This window comes from Phocoena sinus, chromosome 5 (genome assembly GCF_008692025.1).
Source record: "Phocoena sinus isolate mPhoSin1 chromosome 5, mPhoSin1.pri, whole genome shotgun sequence".
NCBI classification, from domain to species: domain Eukaryota; kingdom Metazoa; phylum Chordata; class Mammalia; order Artiodactyla; family Phocoenidae; genus Phocoena; species Phocoena sinus.
The window spans coordinates 13,239,229-13,262,352 of record NC_045767.1 but is presented as its reverse complement, the minus strand read 5'-3'; the positions used below and the strand labels follow the sequence as shown (position 1 = coordinate 13,262,352).

Below are 23,124 nucleotides of genomic sequence, written 5' to 3'. Positions count from 1 at the left end.
GTACAATATTTCTTTCATACAATGAAAAGTGATAATATTTTGAGAGAAATAAAACTAGTTTTTATGGATTTGATACATATTCTAAATTTTAAAATTCAAAATAAAAGAAAAATGCATACACTAGCTACTTTAGTAAGTTCTTCTGTAAGTATCCAGTAAAATAAAGCCATTCATTTGTGCTTAGAATGTTTAGAAAATCTCCAAACAATTTTAGACAAAGTTCTGAATTTTTAAGATCACTTCTGCTTTTAGGAAACTGATAGTAAGTAGGAAAACTGGAAAAAAGTTTATTTTAATTTTTTCTCCTTCCAATTTTTAGTAGCAGTCTAATTAAAATTATTCAAAGGACAGAAGCCTACAAAGAAACTCTTAAAAGCAATAGATACTAATAATCCATGTACTGAGTTTTCAAAACTTTACAACAGAGGCTACTCAGTCGTGAAAGTTCATTTGTGTATAATTTTTACATAATTCAAAATTATATACAATTCAAAGTAGTTCAAAATTCTAAGTTCTATGTTGGAACATAATTTTTCATCATACTAGCAGTAGTTCTCTATTCTCTCTTTGTATGAAAGCAAGCTTTGTCTCTATCTGAGTCTTATTCATTCAGAATATCTGGGAATGGTACCTGCTCATCTCTGTTTTTCAGAATCTCTATAGATGATTCTGGTATACAGCTACTGCCTTAGATTTGACAGAATAACTGCACAATCAATATGTTTATCTTTAAAAAAAGATTTTAAATCATTATTTCAAATACAATTTTAGAGTTATATAACTTTGGGTACCACTGACAAAGTGGAGAACATATTAATTCATTTTCTATTATTAAATAGGTTTACACAGTGGACATGCTCAAAAAATGTTTACTATGTGCCTGTGATGTTTGGAACACTGAAGGTGTTCTTTAAGGTAATACAAAACACACAAAGAAAGGTGAGATACAGTAATCTTTAGGAGGGTCACAAAGCATACTTTAAGCATCACAAAAGATTAAAATAAAGTATCAGTATTATGATTCAGAGTAGGTAGAACATTTGTATTTAGTTCAGGGAATATTAAAGTGGGAAGTATTTACATTAAGAATTGGCAGAGGAACTGTAAATCTCACAAGCAGAGACAAAGAAAAAACTTCAGGAAGGAACAAAGTAAGTTCAAGCATAAAGGTAGGAAAGTGTAGGGCTTGTTTAGGGAAGAAGGGAACTAAGACTGAAAAGGCAATGGGGGCTACAATATCAATGACCTTAATTGACAAGTGAGGTGATCTGTATTAATTTAAGGGCAATGGAGAGCTGCTCAATGGAATCGGAGCTGCACTTCAGGAATTTAAATGAGTAAGAGGCAGGGAATGTCTAACTAGAGTGATGGTAACAATAAGCAAGTGGTTCCACTGAGAGAGATGGCACAGATTTTACAGAGACAGAATCTAAGAGATTCCATCCATCCATTCTTTGAACAAATATTTATTGAATACTTACAATATGCTAGGCACTATGAATATAATCTGGACATGTTGAGCTTCACATGTTCGTGGTTCACTTGTTTGTTTTTAACTGTATTTCCAGAGCCCTACACTTATTTTATTGAGCACCTAACTACATTAAGCACTGTTGTCAGCACTGGTGATGCAGTGGCAAACAAGGGAGACAAAGCCCCTGACCTCATAGAGTTTACATTGTTTTAGAGAGAGACCAACAGTAAATATGTAAACAAATAAATTAGATGGTTTCACAAAGTGATAATGCAATGAAGCAAATGATATATAACAATGGGAGAGAGACCTGGGTCATCAATGACAACCTGTCTAAAGAAGGACCATTCATTTGAGCTAAGGTTTAATGGACAATGGGGTCGATTTAAAAAAAATCTAAGGTGAAAGAGTTATAGCAGAGGGAATTAATGATAAATGCAAAGAGTATGAGAAAGGTACTTAAATAAATGACAATTAGCTGGGATGTATCAGAGAGAGAAAGTGTACGGGGTAGTTAGAGAGGAAGGCAGAGAGGTCAGATCATATATGTGCCTTTAGGCATAGTGAGAATTTTGGAATTTGTTCCAGTTGTAATGAAATCCACTGAGTGTGGTAAGCAGGTGAGTGATGTGATTTGTTTGATGCTTTGAGGAGACTTCTTGGGCTGGTGTGTGGAGAATAAATAACAGTGGGATAAGAGTGAAAGCAGGGAGACCAGAGATGAGGCAAATGCAAGCAAGAGAGAGTGACGGCTTGGGGTAGCGATGATAGTGGTGATGACTGGATGTGTGATAATCTGGATACAGAGCCCACACGACTTGGATGTGGGGGTAAAGCAAAGGCGAGGAATCAAGCAAAATCCCTAGGTTGGGTGAGGGTGTTGGCTACTAAGAGGGGGAAGATTTCCACTCCTTACTTCAATCACAGCAATTCCACTTTTACCAGTATACTGGGATTCTATGTATAAGGTTTTGTTTAACTAAAACTAGTTTGAAAACCACTGCCCTAGCGATTCAAGTATAGAGCTCAACAAAGTGATCAAGGTCAGAGGTACCTATGTGGGAAACATTGAAAGTTGAAGTTGGGTAGGGTAAAGGTAATCATCTAAGGAGAGGGGGAAAGGTGTGTAAAATGGATAGCAATTTAAGAAATTTGTACTTTTAGTAGGCTATGGTAAGGAAATGGGAAAAGCAAAGGAAAGGAAATGGTGACAAGGGTCAGAGAAGAAATTGGGACACAAATACAAAAGACCTAGTAGAAAGATGTTCAAGAAGGACAGAAAAATCATCAATCAAAAAGAATCAATAACCAAGGAGAATGAAGTATTTTGTTTTAAGGCAAAAAAGGTACCAGTCATCTTGAGGAGAAGAACAGAGATATGGGACCAAATCCAAATTGAAAGAAATTCTGAAGAGTGACTATAGCAAATACAGCCTCTTCTTCCAAGCAATTTCAAAGAATGAGAAGAAGAAAATATAGTAATCTGAGGAATCATCAGGGGAGGTATATATACCTGAGGTCTTGGAAGAAACACACAAGAGACTAAGATTTTTAAAAAGAATGAATATAACTGATGGAACATACCAGAAGAAACAGAGTTTAGGGTTGTACAGTTGGCAAAGACATGGGGATATAACAATAGAAAGGAGGGAAAAAGAAAGGAATACTTCATCTGGCTCCTAGAAATTATAGCAGCAACAACAAAGGTAAGGCTCATATCCAGAGCAAGGGAGGGAAATATCTGCTGTCTACTTATTACATTAATACTAACTTGTAAATCTATTAACAACTAATTTGTAAATATCATACAAGCCTACCTACACAGGTTGCATACTAAAGTAGAATAGAGAAGAGCAAAGACAATAAGAATTATAGTACACTGCAACACTCAAAGAAGCTCATTTTATTTCTATTGCAGAGATTAAGAAATTGTGAGATCAAGATTGACATATACACACTACTATATATAAAATAACTAATAAGAACCTACTGTACAGCACAGGATACTCTACTCAATACTCTGTAACTGCCTATATGGGAAAAGAATCTAAAAAAAGTGGATACATGTGTATGTATCACTGATTCACTTTCCTGTACACCTGAAACTAACACAACATTGTAAATCAAATATACTCCAATAAAAAATTTTTAAAAATAAAATTAAAAAAAACCTAAAATTCATTCAGTTAGGCAACCTGCCCAAGTCAACAGAAAATTAAAAATAAGAATACTAACCTAGAGCTGTCTGACTTCAAAACCTATGCTCTTTATACTTCACACCGCACAGAAGCACACTTTTAGGTTAGGTATGCAAATATGGAGTGTTTGCAAAATAAAATTGTAATTATCAGTAAAATACATATTTTGAAATGAACCAGTAATCACCTATTAGAGGCAAAAGTTCCAAACAATGAAGTTATGAATTTGTTTCTGCTCTTGACCAGTAGGTTCTAGAAGTAAAGTCTCATATTCTTCTTTACGCCCCTGAAAGATTAAGTGGGAAAGATACAAACAGTTTTGAATAGGGGGTGACCAACATTAAAGTAAAACAGTGTGAAGAGACAGGAAACTGACAGCAAAAACCTATTTTTTATCTTAAAACATGTTTTCTATGCTCAGAAAACTAGCTGCCAACACATAAGGAACTGTCTGGCAATTCTTATGACTAAGCACGTCTGCTCAGGGCCATTTCTCACATGGGATAGTTTCCAAGAGACACTATGAATCAAAACTAGTGATCCATGAATTCCAGATTTCCATAGCATTTTTATAATAAAAGACGCAATATTATTCAAATTGGAACATGAAACATCTGAGAAAAATCTGTTATCTCAGCTAAAATAAAACTATTACCTCGCAAAGGTACATATACAGTAGTCCCCATACGTTCCAAGACTCTCAGGGGATGCCTGAAACTGTATAGCGTACTGAGCCTTATGTATACCATGTTTTTTCCTATATGTACGCATCTATGGTAAAGTTAAAATCGGGCACAAGAAGAGATTACTGACAATAACTAATAAAACAATTATAACAATATACTGTAATAAAAGTTATGTGAATGTGGTCTTTTTTTCTCTCTCTCATGGTACAAATTTAATGCCTTTTTCATCTTAACTAACACTTATCATGTACTATGGCTGTAACTTTTGCAGTCTGAGGTGCAACAGCAAAATCAGCATGAATTTCTTTCTCCTTCTTCACAATTTTACGGATAGAAGATTCGTTTTTACCATTGATCTTAGCAACCTCAGCAGAAGATTTTTTTTCTTTCTTTATTAAATAGAGAGATTTCACCTCTTCATTAAAGGAAGCACTTTAAAGTTTCTCTTTGGCATATCTGAATTGACAGCATCACTACTTGTGTGCTTTGGGGCCATTATTAAGTAAAGTAAGGGTTACTTGAACACAAGCACTGCAGTACCCCGAGTGTCAACCTGATAGCCGAGACCCCATAAGTGATGGGATATGGCCGGATACAGTGGACAAAATGATTCACGACTGGGCAAGATAAAGCAGGATGGCACGAGACTTCATCACACAGGACTACTAACTGGACACATATTACTGCATGGGTGAAGAATATAAAATATAATTTTCTAAATAATGACCGTTGTGCCCCAAAAGATCAATGGCAAAATAAACAAATAGAAAACCCACGTAAATTAGTTCAGCTTTGCCCCTCTGGTGAAGTGCAATTTAATTAATTAACTGACTTTATGACTCAAGAAGGTTTTTTTGAGCACTTGCCATGTATCTAGCACTGTCTTAGATGATGGCAAGGTAAAAAGGCTAAATTATGATCCATGCCTTTAAGGAGCTTAAAAACTAGCAAAGAAAGATTGATTTGCAAAGAATTAAGTACATTAGAGTGTTAAAAATACTGTGAAAGATACATGTGCAGTCTACAGCTGAGGCACAAAGGAAGGCATGTTTGGTTCTACCTGAGGAGGAAGAAACACAGATTCAGAAAATGATTTCTAGAAGATAGCACACTTCTGAACCTTGAAAGTCGAGAAGATATTTATCAGGAAAGGGTATTTTATGCAGCCTGAACAATGTGAGCAAAGGTAGGGATTTGTGAAATAGCATGGCTTGTTTGGGAAACCAACAATAGTTCAGGAAATTGAGATGCAGGGTGACAAGATATAGAGTTGTCGCCAGGGGTCAGGTCGTAGAAGACTTCATGTCATGCTAGAAAATTTGGATTATATCCCATAGGCATTTTGTAGCCACTGAAGGAGACGGACATGTTCAGATTCTATTTTTGAAAGATCACTTTGATGATAGTACAAAAAAGAAGGAAGATGGAGAAGAGGTAAGCCAAATTGGAGGTTACTGCAGTAGCTCAGGTGAGATGACGGATTGAGCAAAGGCAATAACAATATAATGATGCAGAAGTGAAGGATCTGAGAGACATTTAGAAAGTAGAGTTGGGACAGAAAAGATTTTAGGACACCTCCTAGTTTTCTGAAGCAGAAACTGGATGATGCCATTTGTAAATACAAAGGGAAGATTCAGGAGATATAATAACAAGCTTAGTTTAGTGCTATGGACCTATCTGGGTGGAGATAACCAGGAGAACCTCAAGCTACAAAAATTTAATGGGCTCTTACTTTTAGAGATTATTGAAGCCACAAAAGTGTACATGAGATGAAACAGGTTAAATTTCAACAATTTTGAGGCTGTCACATCATACATAAACTTATTAAAGACTATTTCTAAACTCAGAGCACATATATCTATAAGTTCTCAATAAATACAAAATAAATAGATTGATAAGTTATAGACTGTTTATATGAAAACAGTTATCTGTGGCTGCGAATGAGATCATTCCGTAGTGGCTAAAAGTTTTCTCTAATAAATATTCTGATAATGCCACTCTGATGAGAGGATAATATGAACCCCTGTGCAAATGCTTTAGAGTCAATCTTTACAGTACATTCTTTTACAAAGGTAATATTGGTTATTCCTGAAAGATATACACAAAAGAAATCCTTTCCTTCAAAGATTTTACAAGGCAGATATGAAATTTGAGCACATATGGCTTGAAAAATATTTCCATAACTCAGCTAGATACACATTATAAACAAATATATATGACAAAAAAATCACCTGAAGAAAAACAGCATACAATCTCAGTTAAAATGAATAAATTCTCAGTATATCCACAAGAAAAGAAGAGTAAAAATCTGGCAGAATGAACCAGAGACGTCTTCCTGGAGAAGGCAAGTTTTAACCAGATTTATAAAATTATAAATTTTCTACAAAACAGAATAATGATCAAAGGCAAACAGGAAGGAACCAAAAGTTCTTCCATGAGAAACAGCAAAATGACTATTATACATAACTAGAGGGTTGGGAAGGACCAGGTGAATGAAGATTCTTTGAAACTAGGCTGACAAGTTTTCTCTGCTATGATAGGGTATCAGCAGAAACTCTCAAAAAGGAAGAAGATAAAAGTTTTAATTATAAATTCACATGATTCTCATTTTTTTTTTGCACCATAACATCAGACAACAAATGAAACTAATATGTTTTCAGTTTAAGTACAAACTTAAACAAAGCTAGTGTTTAAAGAGTTTCTAATGTAGTTATTCTTGGCATGGATATATAGGGCATCTCAAAACTTAAATTCTGGTAATATCAATATGCCCATCATTCAGAATCTGTCAAACTTGAAAGCAACATCCTTTTCCCTAAAAGAAGCATCTGCTTATCCTTATGTTCCTTCAAATCTGTGGCAGGAAAAGCAAGCATAGTTTTATGTATACAACTCTGAACTGCTTAGTGTTAAGCTATGGAATATTGTCAGTAAATATTATGGCAAAGTTGCTCATGGACAATTAAACACTTAAGACATTTTAGGCTTTAGAAAACCCAAACTATCTTTGTTAATCTCCAACTTATAATCTTTAGGCCCAAATGTCCAAAAGCCAAATGACACAGTTGTCAAAAAACAATGTATCCACCCATCATTTCTTTAACAGTCAACTTTACTGCTGTGAATACTGTCAGAAAGTCCAGCTTAGAAACTCACTAGATGAGCAATTACAAGATGCAAGTTCTAATCTGGCTCCTCTTTGAATTTGTGGTGCAACCCTGGACAAGACAATTTCTGAGACTTTGGTTCAGTTTGGTTTTCTTCCATAAATTTAGGAACTTGAACTAAATGATTAAGATAACTTTAGCCATAAAATTTCATGATTTTTCCCGTCCTTTAGCCCAATATCACCATTTTCTCTATATATAGCCTTTTATTTGCATTTTTATTTTCTATTTTCATTATCATGTCATAGAGGTCGTTATGAACCAGTTTCCTTACTCATTTTCCTTCCAAAATCTCCACACCCAGACTTATCCCACATATACCATAACTCTCATATTCTCTTTTTTCTTCTACTCTTTTTTGAACCTTGAGTGCAGAGTTGAGTTAATCACAGTATTCTTTTCATAACCCCATTATCTACCCATGACCATTAGCTGTGAAAGACCTGCTCTTATTTGTTTATTTTCGTTGTTTTCCTCTTCATTCCCACTCGCTCTCTCATTCCCCTTCATTTTGTAGGTTCACATTAAAATGATATATCCATGGATATATACATATACTGGTAAAACATACATTGTTATTTGCATGTATGTGTTTTTGTTCTATAGATCCATACCTCTTTTCACTTTCTTAATATAAACCTTGTTTCCTAGATCTACCTATGCTGCTGTTTCTACATCTTTACATGTAAATACATGTTTCTAAATGATGCACAGTATTCCATGGGATGCAATTACCACATTTTACTATCCATTTCCTTAGTGACAGACACCTAGGCCACCTATAATTCCCTACTTCTACAAATAGTCTACTTGTAGACAATCACTAGACACAATCACTAACTTGAAATTAGGGCATACTATTTCTGGAAATGTTTTTATTTAATTCTTTAATAGCATATGCACGTGCACACACAGACTATATATACGAATATGTGTATATATATATATGTACACACACATACTTTTAAATTCTTTTACTATATATGACAATATGAATATATAACTAAATATATATATATAACTAAAACATACATATAATCAATACACATTATTGATTAAAACATTTGAAATGTATATGAATTGCATAATACTGCAGTCTTCTTTTGTACCTTGTTATTACACTCCACATTATATTTTTGACATTGATAACTGGGTCTGATGTAGTATCTCATTATTTAACTTGCATTTTCCTGACTGCTATGACTTCTGAAATGTTTGTTCATATCCTTTGCCCAATAGTCTATGGATTTTTATTTTTATTGATGCCTAGGTAATGTACCCTCAACACTAATACGCTGTCAGTTATGTGCATTGCAAATGTCTTCTCACAGACTGTGGGTTGCCTTTTCATTTGACTTATATTAATTTTTGTAACAGAAGTTTTACATTTTAACATATTCAAATATATCAATCTTTTCCTTTTTGGCTTGCATTTAAATTTTGATTAAGAAGTACTTCCCTAGCAAAATTTATTAAAGGGAGATTTTCAGATATTTTAAAATCTGCAAAGCTTTTGATTTTTACATTTACTTATTTAATCCATAAAACCACGTAAATGCCTAAATGTGAAAAGCAAAACTTCACACTTTTTTTTTCCATAGATAGCAACAATTCCTAACATGATTGTTTCCCTACTGATTTATAATGCCACATCTGTCATGTACTGAACTATACATATATTCTTCCTTCTGTTCTATGTTGCCAAACTCAAGTTCTTGTAAATAACATTGCATTTTATTCTTCTATAGAATTGTTTTCATAAATGACACTTTACCATTTCATGATGTTAGGATTAGATTATCAAGTTTCTCTCTCACACACATATACACACACACACTATAGGGGTTTTAATATGAACTCTATTAAGACTGATTTTAAAAATGTGGGAAGACTTATTCTCATTAGAGAATTTAATGTTCCCAACCAACTAAATTTTCCATTTAGTTCATCTGTATATCTTGTATTTCCTTGCTGAGACTTTCCTTTCCTTGTTGGGAATGTTTTTCATTTGTTTCAAGCTTATTCATAATTTCTCATTAATGCATTTTATGATGGCTGTTTAAAATTTTTGTCACATAATTTTAACATCTCTGTCATCTAAGTGTTGGGTCGACTGATTGTCTTTTTCATTTGAATTGAGATTTTCCTGATTCTTGGCATGATGAGTGACTTTGATAGAAACCTAACAAATAAGTTTTAGATTATTTTAGTTTATCTCCTCCGATACCTTTCTTTTGGGGGAATAAGGTGCTGTCTTTTACTGCGAGGTAGAGGTAGAAGTCCAAACTCCCTACTAGGCCTTTCTAGGATGGGTACAGGTGGGTCCATAGTTTTTTTCCTTTGGTACCTGGCTAGAGTAGAGAGATTGCAAAGTTTTTGTCATGCTTGGCTTCTCCTTTCCTGGTCCTTTGGCTAGAGGGAGAAAGTCTCTGTTGGCACTTTTCTTTTTTGGTCTGTGCCTTGTTGGTATTGTCAGATTGCTGGCTTCTTCTGTTCCAACTCTGGGATATATGGGGCAAAAAAGCAAAAACAAAACTCAAATCAAAAAGTCAAGGGAACTGACCACAGTGTCATTCCTTGGATCCTGAGGCACCTAGCCAATCTGCTTTCTTCTCTCCACCTTTCGGTTTTCCTATGTTTGTTTTGTATTTATGTCCTGGGGTTTTAGTTGTTCTTAGCAGGAGGAACAGGCGAAAGCACTGATCCATCTTCTCACCATTGATTTTTTTTTTTTTTTTAAACATCTTTATTGGGGTATAATTGCATCACAATCTCACCATTGATTTTTAATAATAATGTTTACTATAACTCAACACCTAGTTAAACCTTTTTTTTCTCTTTAGTTACTAAGGTTATTATTTCTAACATTTTTCAGAACATGTACACTCATAAACTACTTTGGGTATTTAACTGATATCCAGCTGGAACGAGTCTCCCTGCTTCCATGTTTTGCCTCTCTACAAGTCTATTTTCAATACAGCAGTCAGAGTGATCAATCCCATTAAAATATAAATCAGATCATGTCAATCTTCTGTTAAAACCTATTTCTATTTCATCCATAGTAAAAAATCAAAGTCCTCACAATGGCCTACAAGGCCCCATATCACCTTGTTTCCTACCATCTGTAACATTTCTGACCTTATCTCCTACTACCCTCTTCCTACTTTACTGTGTTCCAGATATACTAGTGTGAGAAACTGTAAAAGTGGTCCAAAATTCTTCCCTATCTTATTCACATCTTTGCAACATGATGTTGAAAATCTTCCTATCAAAAGGGGTATCTTTTTCCCTATCCTTTGAATTTGGGTTGACCATGTGACTTGCTTTGCCATGAGAAATTACCAAAAATCGGGTTGGCTAAAAGGTTCGTTCAGTTTTTTCAATAAGATGGCTCTAGTAACACTTAGTTGTCTTTAACTTCATTTGAAACAATTTTATTAGATTGTATGTGACAGCTGTCGTATCAGTGTGCATTTAAAAAAATACATCAAAATTGGTGAATTTTTGTGTAGCCGTTTTAATATTGAAGACGGAAGGAAAAAAGCAACATTTTTGGCATATTATGCTTTATTTATTTCATAAAAGATAAAAACGGAACACAAAAAAGATTTGTGCAGTGTATGGAGAAGGTGCTGTGACTGATTGAACATGTCAAACGTGGTTTGCGAAGTTTCGTGCTGGAGATTTCTTGCTGGGTGATCCTCCACGGTCAGGTAGACCAGTTGAAGTTGATAGCGATCAAATCGAGACATTAAGTGAGAACAATCAATGTTATACCACGCAGGAGATAGCCAAAATACTCAAAATATCCAAATCAAGCGTTGAAAATCATTTGCACTAGCTTGGTTATTATGTTCATCGCTTTGATGTTTGGGTTCCACATAAGTGGAAAAAACCTTGACCATATTTCCACATGCAATTCTCTACTTAAAAGTAATGAAAATGTTCCATCTTTAAAACAAATTGTGATGGATGATGAAAAGTGGACACTGCACAATAATGTGGAATGGAAGAGATCATGGGGCAAGTGAAATGAACCACCATCAACCACACCAAAGGCCGGTCTTCATCCAAAGAAGGTGATGTTGTGTATATGGTAGGATTGGAAGGGAGTCCTCTATTATGAGCTCCTTCCGGAAAACCAAACGATTAATTCCAATAAGTACTGCTCCCAGTTAGACCAACTGAAAGCATTACTCGATGAAAAGCGCCCAGAATTAGTCAACAGAAAATGTATAATCTTCCATCAAGATAATGCAAGACTGCATGTTTCTTTGATGACCAGGCAAAAAACAGTTACGGCTTGGCTGGGAAGTTCTGATTCATCCGCCATATTCGCCAGACATTGCATCTTCAGATTTCCATTTATTTCAGTCTTTACAAAATTCTCTTAATGGAATGAATTTCAATTCCCTGGAAGACTGTAAAAGACATCTGGAATAGTTCTTTGCTCAAAAAGATAAAAAGTTTTAGGAAGATGGAATTATGAAGCTGCCTGAAAAACGGCAGAAGGTAGTGGAACAAAAGGGTGAATACGTTGTTCAATAAAGTTTTGGTGAAAATGAAAAATGTGTCTTTTATTCTTATTTAAAAACCAAAGGCACTTTTTGGTCAACCCCATATGATCCAAGAGAGACTTGGAAAGTATTTGTACATTGGGATTTGCTCTCTTGCTATTCTGGGGAATGGCCAAGTGAAGAAGTAAGATGTGCCTTGTTGACCTGGTGAAGAGACTGCCAACTGCCAGACAGGTTTATCATCTGCTGCCAACTACCAGACCATGCTGCTAGCAGACCGACCAGCTGGCTAGAGACAAATAGACAAGTTCAGTAGATATCAGCCCTGCAGGCCCAGACCAGAAAACCTGTCCTCTTCTCTCCCAAATCATAAACTAAATAAGTTATTGCTTTGAGTCACCAAGTTTTGCAATGGTTTGTTACTCAGCAATAGATGAGAGGCATCTAGCTTCCTCGCTGTTCCCCAAGCACATTTCCACCTCTGCAATGGCAAGTTCTTTACTCTAGACACTTTCCCTGTATTGCATGGATTATCTGTTCACATCCTTCAAGTCTTTGTTCAAATCTCAACCTCTTAGGGAGGCTTACTTTGAATACTCTATTAAAAATAAACTGCAACTTCACCACTGCCCCTAGCACTCCAGATCTCTCATCCTGATCTTTTGCTTTGTTTTGTTCTTCTCTAGCACTAATTGTCTCCTAACCTACTGAGATATTGTGTTTATTGTCTGCTTGCTCCTGCTGGATGTAAGTTCCAAAAGGACAGAAGTCTTCAACTGTATTATACATTGATATACCCCAGGTGTATAGCCTGGCAATAGGAGATGCTTGCTAGATATTCATTAAATAAATGGATTCAATGTTTCAGAGATGTCTGTTAGATCAAGTTGTTAATCACATAAATCACATCTTCTATACCTATCAGTCACTTAAAGAGTTAAAATCCTTACTATGATTATGGACTTGTTCTGCCATGCCTTATATTTCTGTCAGTTTATGCTTTAGGGTCTAGTGTTTTTATCATAAAACAATTTTAAAAGGAAGTTTAAAAAAATGTATAACAAAACATTCAACCAAGTTGGCCTTTCTTTTAAACGTCTTAATTAGATAAGATTCACTTTAATTTCTTTAGTAGTACTAAAATTTTATTTAATAATAACAATAAATAATAATAACATCCAAGACTAACTTATGGCTAACTATTATGTATTTACTGTTCTACAACTGCTCTAATTGTAACGTTCAATGAAGAAGTAGCCTTTTTCACAATGGAAAGTGAATAAGAATTTAACAAATAAATATTGCACATCCATATAATAGTATACTATATAATGTTATGGTTGATAATATTGATATGATATTCATATAATCTATAAGAAAAAACAATTAGGCTATTAGACAGTGTGTATATCATCCCCCCTTTTTTAAACTAAAATACTTAAATACACAAACCTAAGTTATACATTTAAAAAGTTAATAATAGTTAACTCTAAATAATGGAATTATGAGATTTTTATTTTCCACTTAAAAAGAGTTGTATAATAAAGAATTTGGTCTTTGTCTAAGTTTCTAAGATGGAGAATATAAACCCTTGGAATTTCCCAAGTAATAGCAGTATCTTTGTTATTCATGGTAGGCACTTGGGACTACCCCTAAGTTTATGCTAATGAAGTGACTCACGGTAGGCCCCATGTAATTAGAGGGTTGGAGCTTTGAGCCACGTGATATAGGCCCAACCTCCTGACTCTCAGGGAGGGAAGGAGGTCTGGAGACTAAGTTCAATCAAGTGATCAATGATTCACTCGATCAGTCATAATACTTAAAATTCAGCTTATTCATATAAGGTTTTGCTCTATGATGCAGTCATTATAAATACCATTTAATTGTAATATAAATTTATTTACATTGAATATAAGTCAAATGCACATAATGAAACCCCAATAAAAACTCAGGACACTGAGGCTTAGGCGAGATTCCCAGCTAGTGAACACACTGCTGTGCCAGGATGTTGACACACCCTGATTCCATGGGCAGAGGACACAGAAGCTCTGCTTTTGGGACCTTCCTAGATCTCACCCAGTTACGTCTCTTCTTTTGTCTGGTTTTGATTTATGTCCTTTATAATAAAATTTTAATCACAAGTATGGTGCTTTCCTGAGTTTTCTGAGCCATTTTCAAGAACTATTGAGCCTGGGGGTTAGTGAGAACACCCACATTTGTATTCAATTGGTCAGAGGTATGAGTGGCCTGGGGACCCCTGAACTTGTGGCTGGCATCTGAGTGAGTGTAGTCACATTGGGGATTGTGCTCTTAACCTGTGGAGTCTGTAATAACTTACTGTCAGAATTGTACTGCAATTTGATATATTTTCATACTATCTAAAGTATTTTTATAATGAACTTCCATTACTATTATAATTTAAAAAGCCACTTCTATTTTGAAAAAAAGAGGAAGAAGATCTTGCAATTATATAAATCATTAGTATTTTAAATTGCAAAATCAATAACTTTGAAAGAAATAAGAAGAACTAAATAAGAGCCAACAAGTAAAAATGTCTAGGGGAAAAGAAGGTAAATTTATTAAATTAAATTTAAAAGTTCATGAAGGTAATAAGATAAAAATATGAAAACTGGTATATAAAATTTTGTAAAATAAAAAATAATTTCGTGAAATAAGTTTTCCTTCAAAACAAAACCAATATAATGCATTTGCAGGGCAAAATACATGATGGTGGGAAAAATAAATAGCAAGGTTCATTTAACAAACAGTAACTTACAATTTTTGTAAAATATAAATTTACATTACAATTTAAAGATATTTCTACATGACAGAATCACAGCAAAAAACCTTATATGATTAAGCTTCTGAATTTTAAGTATTATGACTAAGGGGAATGAAATGTGAAAAAATGTTTTTTTTGTCATTTAGAGTTTTTCCCGTGAAGTCTATTGATGCAATGATTTTTAAACCACTGGACCATAATATAGACATACAGTATTAAGTTGCCTGGTTTTTAAAAACGCCTTATTGGCTGCCTTCTCCTCCCCTTCCCTATCTCACTTCCCCACTCCTCTCCTGGTATTACCTCTACTGGTATTACCTCTAAATAAACTACGTGCTTTCAAACTCTTAGGGTCTGCTTATGGGAGAATACAAAGAAAGATATGTGTAGAAAAAATTTTTAAGAGGACTGATTTTCTTTCTTTCTTTCTTTCTTTTTTTTTTTTTTGAGCTCTAAAATCCATATAAACATTTATTCTGCCCCTGCCTGGGGGTGGGGAAGAGGGGATCCGGGAATTGGGGATCTGAGGGCCATTACAGACAGCCCCCAGAGGTGGGTGGGGCTCTGGTGGGAAGACAGTGTCCAGAGGCCAATGGGCCCTGGGGTGTTCAGAAGGCAAGGCCCTGGGGGCTGATGGAGGGGCTGGCTTGGTTCCCAGAAGTCCCAGGAAGAGGACTGACTTTCTTCCATAAGCACTAGTTTTGCCATCATGGAACAGCCCTTCACATATATGTATTACAGTTGTTGCCTGACTGATAGTCTTGATTTCAGTTTCTTCTTGTCCCAAAAGATCATGCACACAAGAAGCTACTGACAGCAGCTTAAAAGGGAGGAAAAAATAAAAACACTCACGGGAAAAATTATGACACCAGTGCTTCCCCTGAAGAAAAGTAATTATTAATAAAATAACAAAAATCATTTCTGAAAATACCTTAGTTGTTTTCGGAGTTGCTCGATTTCCACATTTTGTTCAGTTACTGTTTTCAAAAAGTGTTGATTAGTCTGCCAAAAGAAAAAAAATAGAAACATTCAGTATCAGATCATTTAAAACTGTATCTTTAAAGACTAACTACAGGGTATATGAGTAGAAAAAAATGAAGTGAAGTCATGATAATAATTAGATTTTTTTAATGATAAAATATAACCCTGGCCATCTTTCCATGCCTTCACTACTTCAGTGGACACCTGCTTCACTTCAAACTACTTGCATTTGCATTTCTGTGTCCTCTGGCTTTTTCTGGCCTTCTGAGCCTCCTTTGCTCACCAAACTATGCAGAAGGCTATATAGGTGGTGTAGAATTCATGCCCCCAGCGTGTTCTGTAAGAGCCCCAAAACAATGACCGAATGGAACTGGTGGGTAAAAATCCCCAACTCCCATGCCCCGTGGTGGATAACTGAGGCTGTTTCTCTACTGGCTTCCACAGTTCAGCAGTGGGATTAAGTTTCAGTTACCCACAGTGTTAATTTGCTTGATTGTTAAAAACCCGTTATTGGCTACCTTCTCTTCCCTTCCTAGTCTTGTTTCTCCACTCCCCTACTGGTTTTTCATGGTATTATCTCCCAAATAAATGACATGCTCTGGAACCCTTTCCTCAGGGTCTGCTAATGCTAAAGTAAGTTATGAAGCAGTCTTCCAACTGTAGAATAAAATTTTCTAAGGGAATTGATTATCTTCTCTAAGTGCTGGTTTTACCCCAACTTCATATTTTTAATACACTTTTCTATTTCCCTCTACTTGGGATGTCCTCATTCAGCCAGCATCCATCCCTGCATAACCTGTGTGGTCACTCTAAGGCAAAACTGATTGCTTCCTTTCTGCATTTTGATGAAACTTTACATATACTTTTACAATGCACATTGCACCGTACTTAAGTACTATGTTTAAAGTCTACGTATATTCCTGGCTACAACATGTGCCTGTTTTCGAAGACCAGCTGCACCCAGAACTCCCAGCATCTAGCACATGATTCAGTACATTCTAAGCACTTATACCTTTGAGGAATGAATAAGTGAATGAATGAATGCCTTAACTGAGACATGAAAGAGAGTCTGAGGACTGCATCTTTATCTTTATCTCGGGAAGTAAACTACTCCAGAACAGATTTTAGTATTCAATTCACAGACCACAATTTAAGAGACCAATTATGGCATGCAGAGAAACAGGGATACAATAATGAAAGGTAGGTAAATTACACCACACCAGAAAAGTTAAAACAAAACAAAAAACTGTAACACTGGGCATGAGTTACAACAGACATATGATTATATGCAAATAATTGAAGGGTTGACTTAAAAAAGAATTGAGCTTGTTCTATGTTACTCCCAAAGATAAAACCATATGTCAGTGGGAGGAAGCCTGGTAAGAGAGATTTTAGCTTTCTAATAATCAGAGTTCAAAGGAACAGGCTCTTTGGGGAAATGACAAGATCTCTTACAGGAGATATTCAAAGCAGAGGCTAGAGGATCATCTAAACTGTAAAGCATTTAATAGAAGGATGCGTATATCACTTGAGGGAAAGGATGATCTTTAATATCATTTCAAATTCTCCTGTAAAGCTATCTCAACGACTTCAGACCAAATTGATTCCCTTTTATAATGTTTATAATGTACCATTCATGTTTTACTATATATAGTCTTGGAACTGGCATAATTAATGCTTGTGTTTTTTATTATTTGGGAGCACCTTAAAGGTAGATTATGTACAGTAATTAGCAGAAGTATAAATTAGAATCATGAATTTTAAGAAGCTGGTGTTGGGAACAAACACACATAACTTGCTAGCAAGCCTAGTAAGAGCTCAACAACTGCATCTGAATATGGCTTTATGATGCTCTGTATTTATGATCACAAAAAAATTATATACTATACCTATACTATAGAATCTCGAGATTCATAAAGGTTCAGAGAATCCCTTTCAATCATCTATCTTAGCGCCTTATTCACCGATTATTTCATATGTCATTTCTGTTTTTCCAACTAGACAGGGGCTTTGTGGATAGATGCACATTTCTTTTGCAACTAGAGAAACTATAGCAGAAGGAACTTAGTATGCAATTAACAAATATTTTTGAGTTACTTTATAGAGATGAGTAAGTCTCAAGAAAAATATGATTTCAGTAAAGAGAATTTCTAGGAAATGTAAACTCATTGAATCTAAGTAAAAATAAATAAATATAAACTTGTATTTTTAGGTACCATTCGGGTCAGGGCATTTTACCTTCTGCATGTCACTAAAGTACATTGTTTATAAAAGATTTTATTTATTTGTTATATACTCATCAATTTATTGTACATCTATAGGAGCCTATTCATTTCATGAGCTTATTCATGTAATCAGAAAACTTTTTAATGGAAATCATTTGATTTTGACTCAAACTTGCTCCTATGACCATGCTCTGAATGCTCTTTGAGACTTTACAAAATCTTTACTATCACTTAATCCTCCTTTACACTTAGTAGAGTCATGTTTAATACCTTAACGATTGATACATAAGAAAAACTCAAGTCTTAAAAGTTTCTCTTAGCCAATTTCCTCTATTTTAACAACCAGGGTAGTCTTTTCTTTGCTCTTTATAACACAATGCTTAATCCAACTTGTCACTTTCTTAGCACTTTTATTGTATCCATAGCTTATTATTCTTAGTTTTGGCCTAAAACTATGAATGCCTTAGAAATTTTTAAAGTATGTCCTGTAAATATTCAAATATGTTTTTCTATGACTTACATCAGAATGATTTGGGGCTGTATATAATAAAATATGGGCCCTGTGGTACAAAATACCAAAGGATTATGTAATCTGCACAATTCTAGGAAATACTGAAAAAAAGAATAAACAAATGTTATGGTAGGTTAAACTATTAATGTCATGTAGAAACAGGATTTCTTTTTTTTTTTTTTTTTTTTTTGCGGTACGCAGGCCTCTCACTGTTGTGGCCTCTCCCGTTGTGGGGCACAGGCTCCGGACGCACAGGCTCAGCGGCCATGGCTCACGGGCCCAGCCGCTCCGCGGCATGTGGGATCTTCCCGGACTGGGGCACAAACCCGTGTCCCCTGCAGCGGCAGGCGGACTCTTAACCACTGCGCCACCAGGGAAGCCCAGGATTTCTTAATTATGGAAATCAGTCATCATTTTATTTTGGAGTACTTTAATACTATTTTAAAACTCTAAGAAGTATATTATCAAAAATTATAAGTGATTAGAAATTCCAAATGTTAACATAAGTAAAATAGAGAGAAATTTATTTAATAATTTTTTACATGGTTAAAGGAGAAAGTTTTTTTAAGTACAATAAAATTGGATAAACTTACTTTTGATGGCACACTTAAACAAAGACATTTTTATTAGGTACTACCCTGCTAATTCTGAATTAGCAGGGAAACTAAGCAAAATGAAGAAAGGAAAGAGAGGAAATTACCTGGGATGTCATAATCCTATTATTCAACAACGAGGTGAAATAAAATTCCAAGAAGGAAAAGAAGAGAATAAGAAAGTAAAAGTGAGAGGTGGGGAGAAAGATAAAGAGCAGAGCTGGGAAGGCTAATTTTATTTCTTTTGGGAAAAAATTAAAGGGAAATTTAGGTGTAGCAATTTAGGTGAGTGGTGGTCAATCAACTAACAAATGATTCTTATTGATTTTAAGGATTTGGGTTACCATTTGTCTAAAAGTTCCACCATTCTTAGTGTATACCTAACTATGTTCTAGATGAAATACTAAGAACAAAGCATGAGTCCTACTCTTGAGGAGCTCACAGTCGAGATTACTCTCAGGAAATCTTACCAAGGACTCTTAAGAGTATTTTCAGATTAGGATATATTTCAGATAAATGTTAGCTTTAAATCTCTGGAAACCAGCGTGAACCCTCGTGTCATGCTGCTGAATGTGAAAGAAAAAGACAGATAAAAAGAAAAGAATACTGCTTACCTATTTTAATTTCAAGTATTTTTTTCTTGTTGATTTGCCTTAGCAAAAATAAACATTATTACTTATAGTGACAATTTCTAGTTTATATAACAAGTGCATTAAATGGATATTTTCACTTACCATTTCTGTGGTCTCATTAGTTACATGAAGTTGCTTGGTCAGTTGTTGAAAACTGGTCAGCTGATCCTGTAGTAGGAAGAGGGAATACATAAATAGCATTTTGTTTGCAACCCATATTTAAAATTAAACTAAAATCAAGGCTAAAATCATTATGCCTAAATCTAGATGACATCAATTGTATTTCTTCTCACAAGTACTGTGTGAATTAACAGTTGAAGAAATAAAAAGATAAAATTTTTTTAATGATTACAAAATTAAATAAGGTGGCAATGTGGAAACTAATGTAGCTATTTATGTTTTATGTGAAATCATTATTTCTAGAAATCAATCCATTAGTAGATAGATATGCTAGAGACACCTTACCCAACACTGACAAACAATATTCAAACCTATTCAAAACGTACAGTACAAACCACAGCACAGGAGTTATTGTGCCTTTCTTCCTTCTTTAAAATTCTCATGGCTTGAATGCCCCACAAGTTTTAAATTTTTTGATTATCTGTTATGATCGGATTAAACATCATATGTCAGATGACAGAATTCAAGATTGATGGATAACTAGGGAAATAAGGACAGAGTATTATTTGTTAAGTCGTATACAAAAACAAACAAACAAACACAAAAAAACCCTAACTGCAGGGACTTCCCTGGTGGTCCAGGGGTTAAGAATCCGCCTTCCAATACAGGGGACATGGGTTCAATCCCTGGTCGGGGAACTAAGACCCCACTTGCTGAGAGGTGCAGCCAAAGAAAAAAAAGGAAAGAAAAAAACCCTAATTGCAAAGCTATAGCATAAGAATGATCTTATTCAAGCGGAAAAAAATTCCCTAAACCCAATGGCTTAGTTGATTAACCTAATGAAAAAACAAACTCATATTAGAAACGGTTTCCAGATCTCAGAGGTAAGTATTATGGCACAGACTACATGTGAATTATTTTCAAACCAGGGCATGTATAGAAAAATCATTTTGTAAACTGCGAAGCATCATTAAGTATTATTATGACTTCTTTAGGTAGAAATTCCTAGTTACAGTGATAATAATAGGAACAGTCATAAACTGGAATTTGAAAAGTCTATAAATGAGAGTTGAAGAGAGGCATGATAACCAGTATATTTAGACAGCTGCCTTCTCAAAAATCCACAGGAAAGGAATCAGAATTGGAATTTCTCCATAGATTTCAATGTACCTAGCAGAAAAAGAATCAATGGAAAGATAAGGGAGGTAGATTTTCCAATGGAATGGATGGTCTTGTGAGATAGTACATTCTTGTCAACAGAGGTATAAAGCAAAAGCTATATGTTCACTTTAAAAGAATATAAAATGATTCTTGCTTTGGATAGAAAGAAGTCCTTAATAACCATTAAGAGCCTTCCTATTGTAAAATCCTATTCTGCTTAATTTATGTTAGACAAACTTCACATTTTAGTAAAAGGTCACATTTAAGGTTGTTAACATTTTCATTTCACAAGTGTTGTCATCACATTTGAGCAGGCTTCTTCACTGTCCATGGTCTAATGATCAGTCTTTGTCTTTTTTAACCAGGTAAAAAAATCAAGAATATAAAAGTTTTGCAGATCCATTTACACATAATAATCTTAGAGCTGCTTAATAGCACTAAATACAGCTATCGTTGCTAATCACATTACAAAACCCTATGTACACTAGGCACAGTTTTGATTATCTTATGTGTTCAAAAGATTTCTAACCACTGAAGATCAATTTACTGCCAACATAAATAACGCGGTAGAGACTTAGGCATTCTTCTCCAAAACTGAGTTTCTCCAGAATGCAACTTCTTACTGATATACAAGAAAACCATGAAATCCAAGATTACCTTTTGTTTTTGACTTTCAACTACATGAATCTGGGCCTCAGTCATATGTTCCTGGTAAAGTTTCTGTAGTCTGTCCAGCTCCTGAGAAACAGTCTGCCAGAGTTCTACAGCCTGAGTTTTTTCCTATAAAAGAAAAACATTTCAGAACTCATTAAATTATTAGCAGGTTACAAATAAATTAGCAAAGTACAAATAAATCATACTCTTTTACAGAATGAGTTCTTGTATATAAAGCCACAAAATAAAAATAGAACTTGTCTAAGATCGTATAGTTGTAATATTTTTGATGATATAAAGTTGTAAATAAAATTATTTAGAGGGACTTCCCTGGTGGCACAGTGGTTAAGAATCTGCCTGCCAACGCAGGTGACGCGGGTTTGAGACCTCCGGGAAGTTCCCACATGCCACAGAGCAACTAAGCCCATGCGCCACAACTACTGAGCCTGCGCTCTAGAGTCCACGAGCCAAAACTACTGAAGCCCATGCACCTGGAGCCCGTGCTCCGCAATGGGAGAGGCCACTGCAATGAGAAGCCCACGCAACACAACAATGAGTAGCCCCCGCTCGCTGCAACTAGAGAAAGCCCATGTGCAGCAATGAAGACCCAACGCAGACAAAAATTAATTAATTAATTAATTAATTTTTAAAATTATTTACAGAATAAACCTAAAGATGAAAACTCCTTACTTTGAAATTTTCTTTTTATTCAGATTTAATAGCTAAAATTAAAACCCTTCAATCACTTTCTTGTTCCAGAAAGTGTAAGCCATAGAAATTACTGATGAAAACTGTCCCTGGTAAAGTACAAGAGGTTTTTTTCTGACTGCTAAAGTAATAAATGTTTATCAAAGAAAATTAGGAAAGTACAGAAAAATAGAGAAGAAAATAAAATTACCTAATATTTTTTAGCACCTGATAATAAATACTGCTAACATCTGGATATAAACATCTTTATGAATGTTGGATGTAGTCTTGTTTATAAATGTGATTTGGGGGGGAGAATTCTGTATTTTTTTTCTTTAAAAAAACTGGGAAACACATAGTGTGCTGTTTGCGTTGTCTATTTTTCACCTGGAATTTTATAATGAGAATTTTTTCAGGTTATTAACTATTCTTTCAATATAGTAATGCTCAAAAGTGATATGGGGACCCTTGAAGAAAAAATTTTGTTCATAATAATATGAAGACATTATTTGCCTTTTTCACTCTCATCCTCTCATGAGTGTACAGTACAGTTTTCCAAAGTTTATATGATGTACTGTGTAATGTTGTCATTGCTCTGATGGCTACCAAAATGCACTCTTATGCTCCCATTTGTTTCTAAAAATGTCTTAATTAGTAATATGATAAATACCCCACACAAAAAAAACCTCTTTGGAGTCCTCAATAATTTTTAAGCATACTGAAGAGGGGTCCTGAA

At 34.8% G+C, this 23,124-nt stretch overlaps 1 protein-coding gene across 3 annotated transcripts in view; it reads right to left on the bottom strand.

The window, feature by feature from the left end:
* SCLT1 (sodium channel and clathrin linker 1) overlaps positions 1–23,124 on the bottom strand; it is a 260,510-nt gene that overhangs the window by 140,092 nt on the left and 97,294 nt on the right. For all 3 annotated transcript variants that reach the window (XM_032632761.1, XM_032632760.1, XM_032632762.1), the window contains exons 7-9: positions 21,705–21,827; positions 19,869–19,934; positions 15,756–15,826 (exon numbers count right to left, since the gene is read on the bottom strand). In XM_032632761.1, coding sequence (XP_032488652.1) covers positions 15,756–15,826; positions 19,869–19,934; positions 21,705–21,827 — 260 coding nt within the window. The remainder of the gene's footprint in view (positions 1–15,755; positions 15,827–19,868; positions 19,935–21,704; positions 21,828–23,124) is intronic.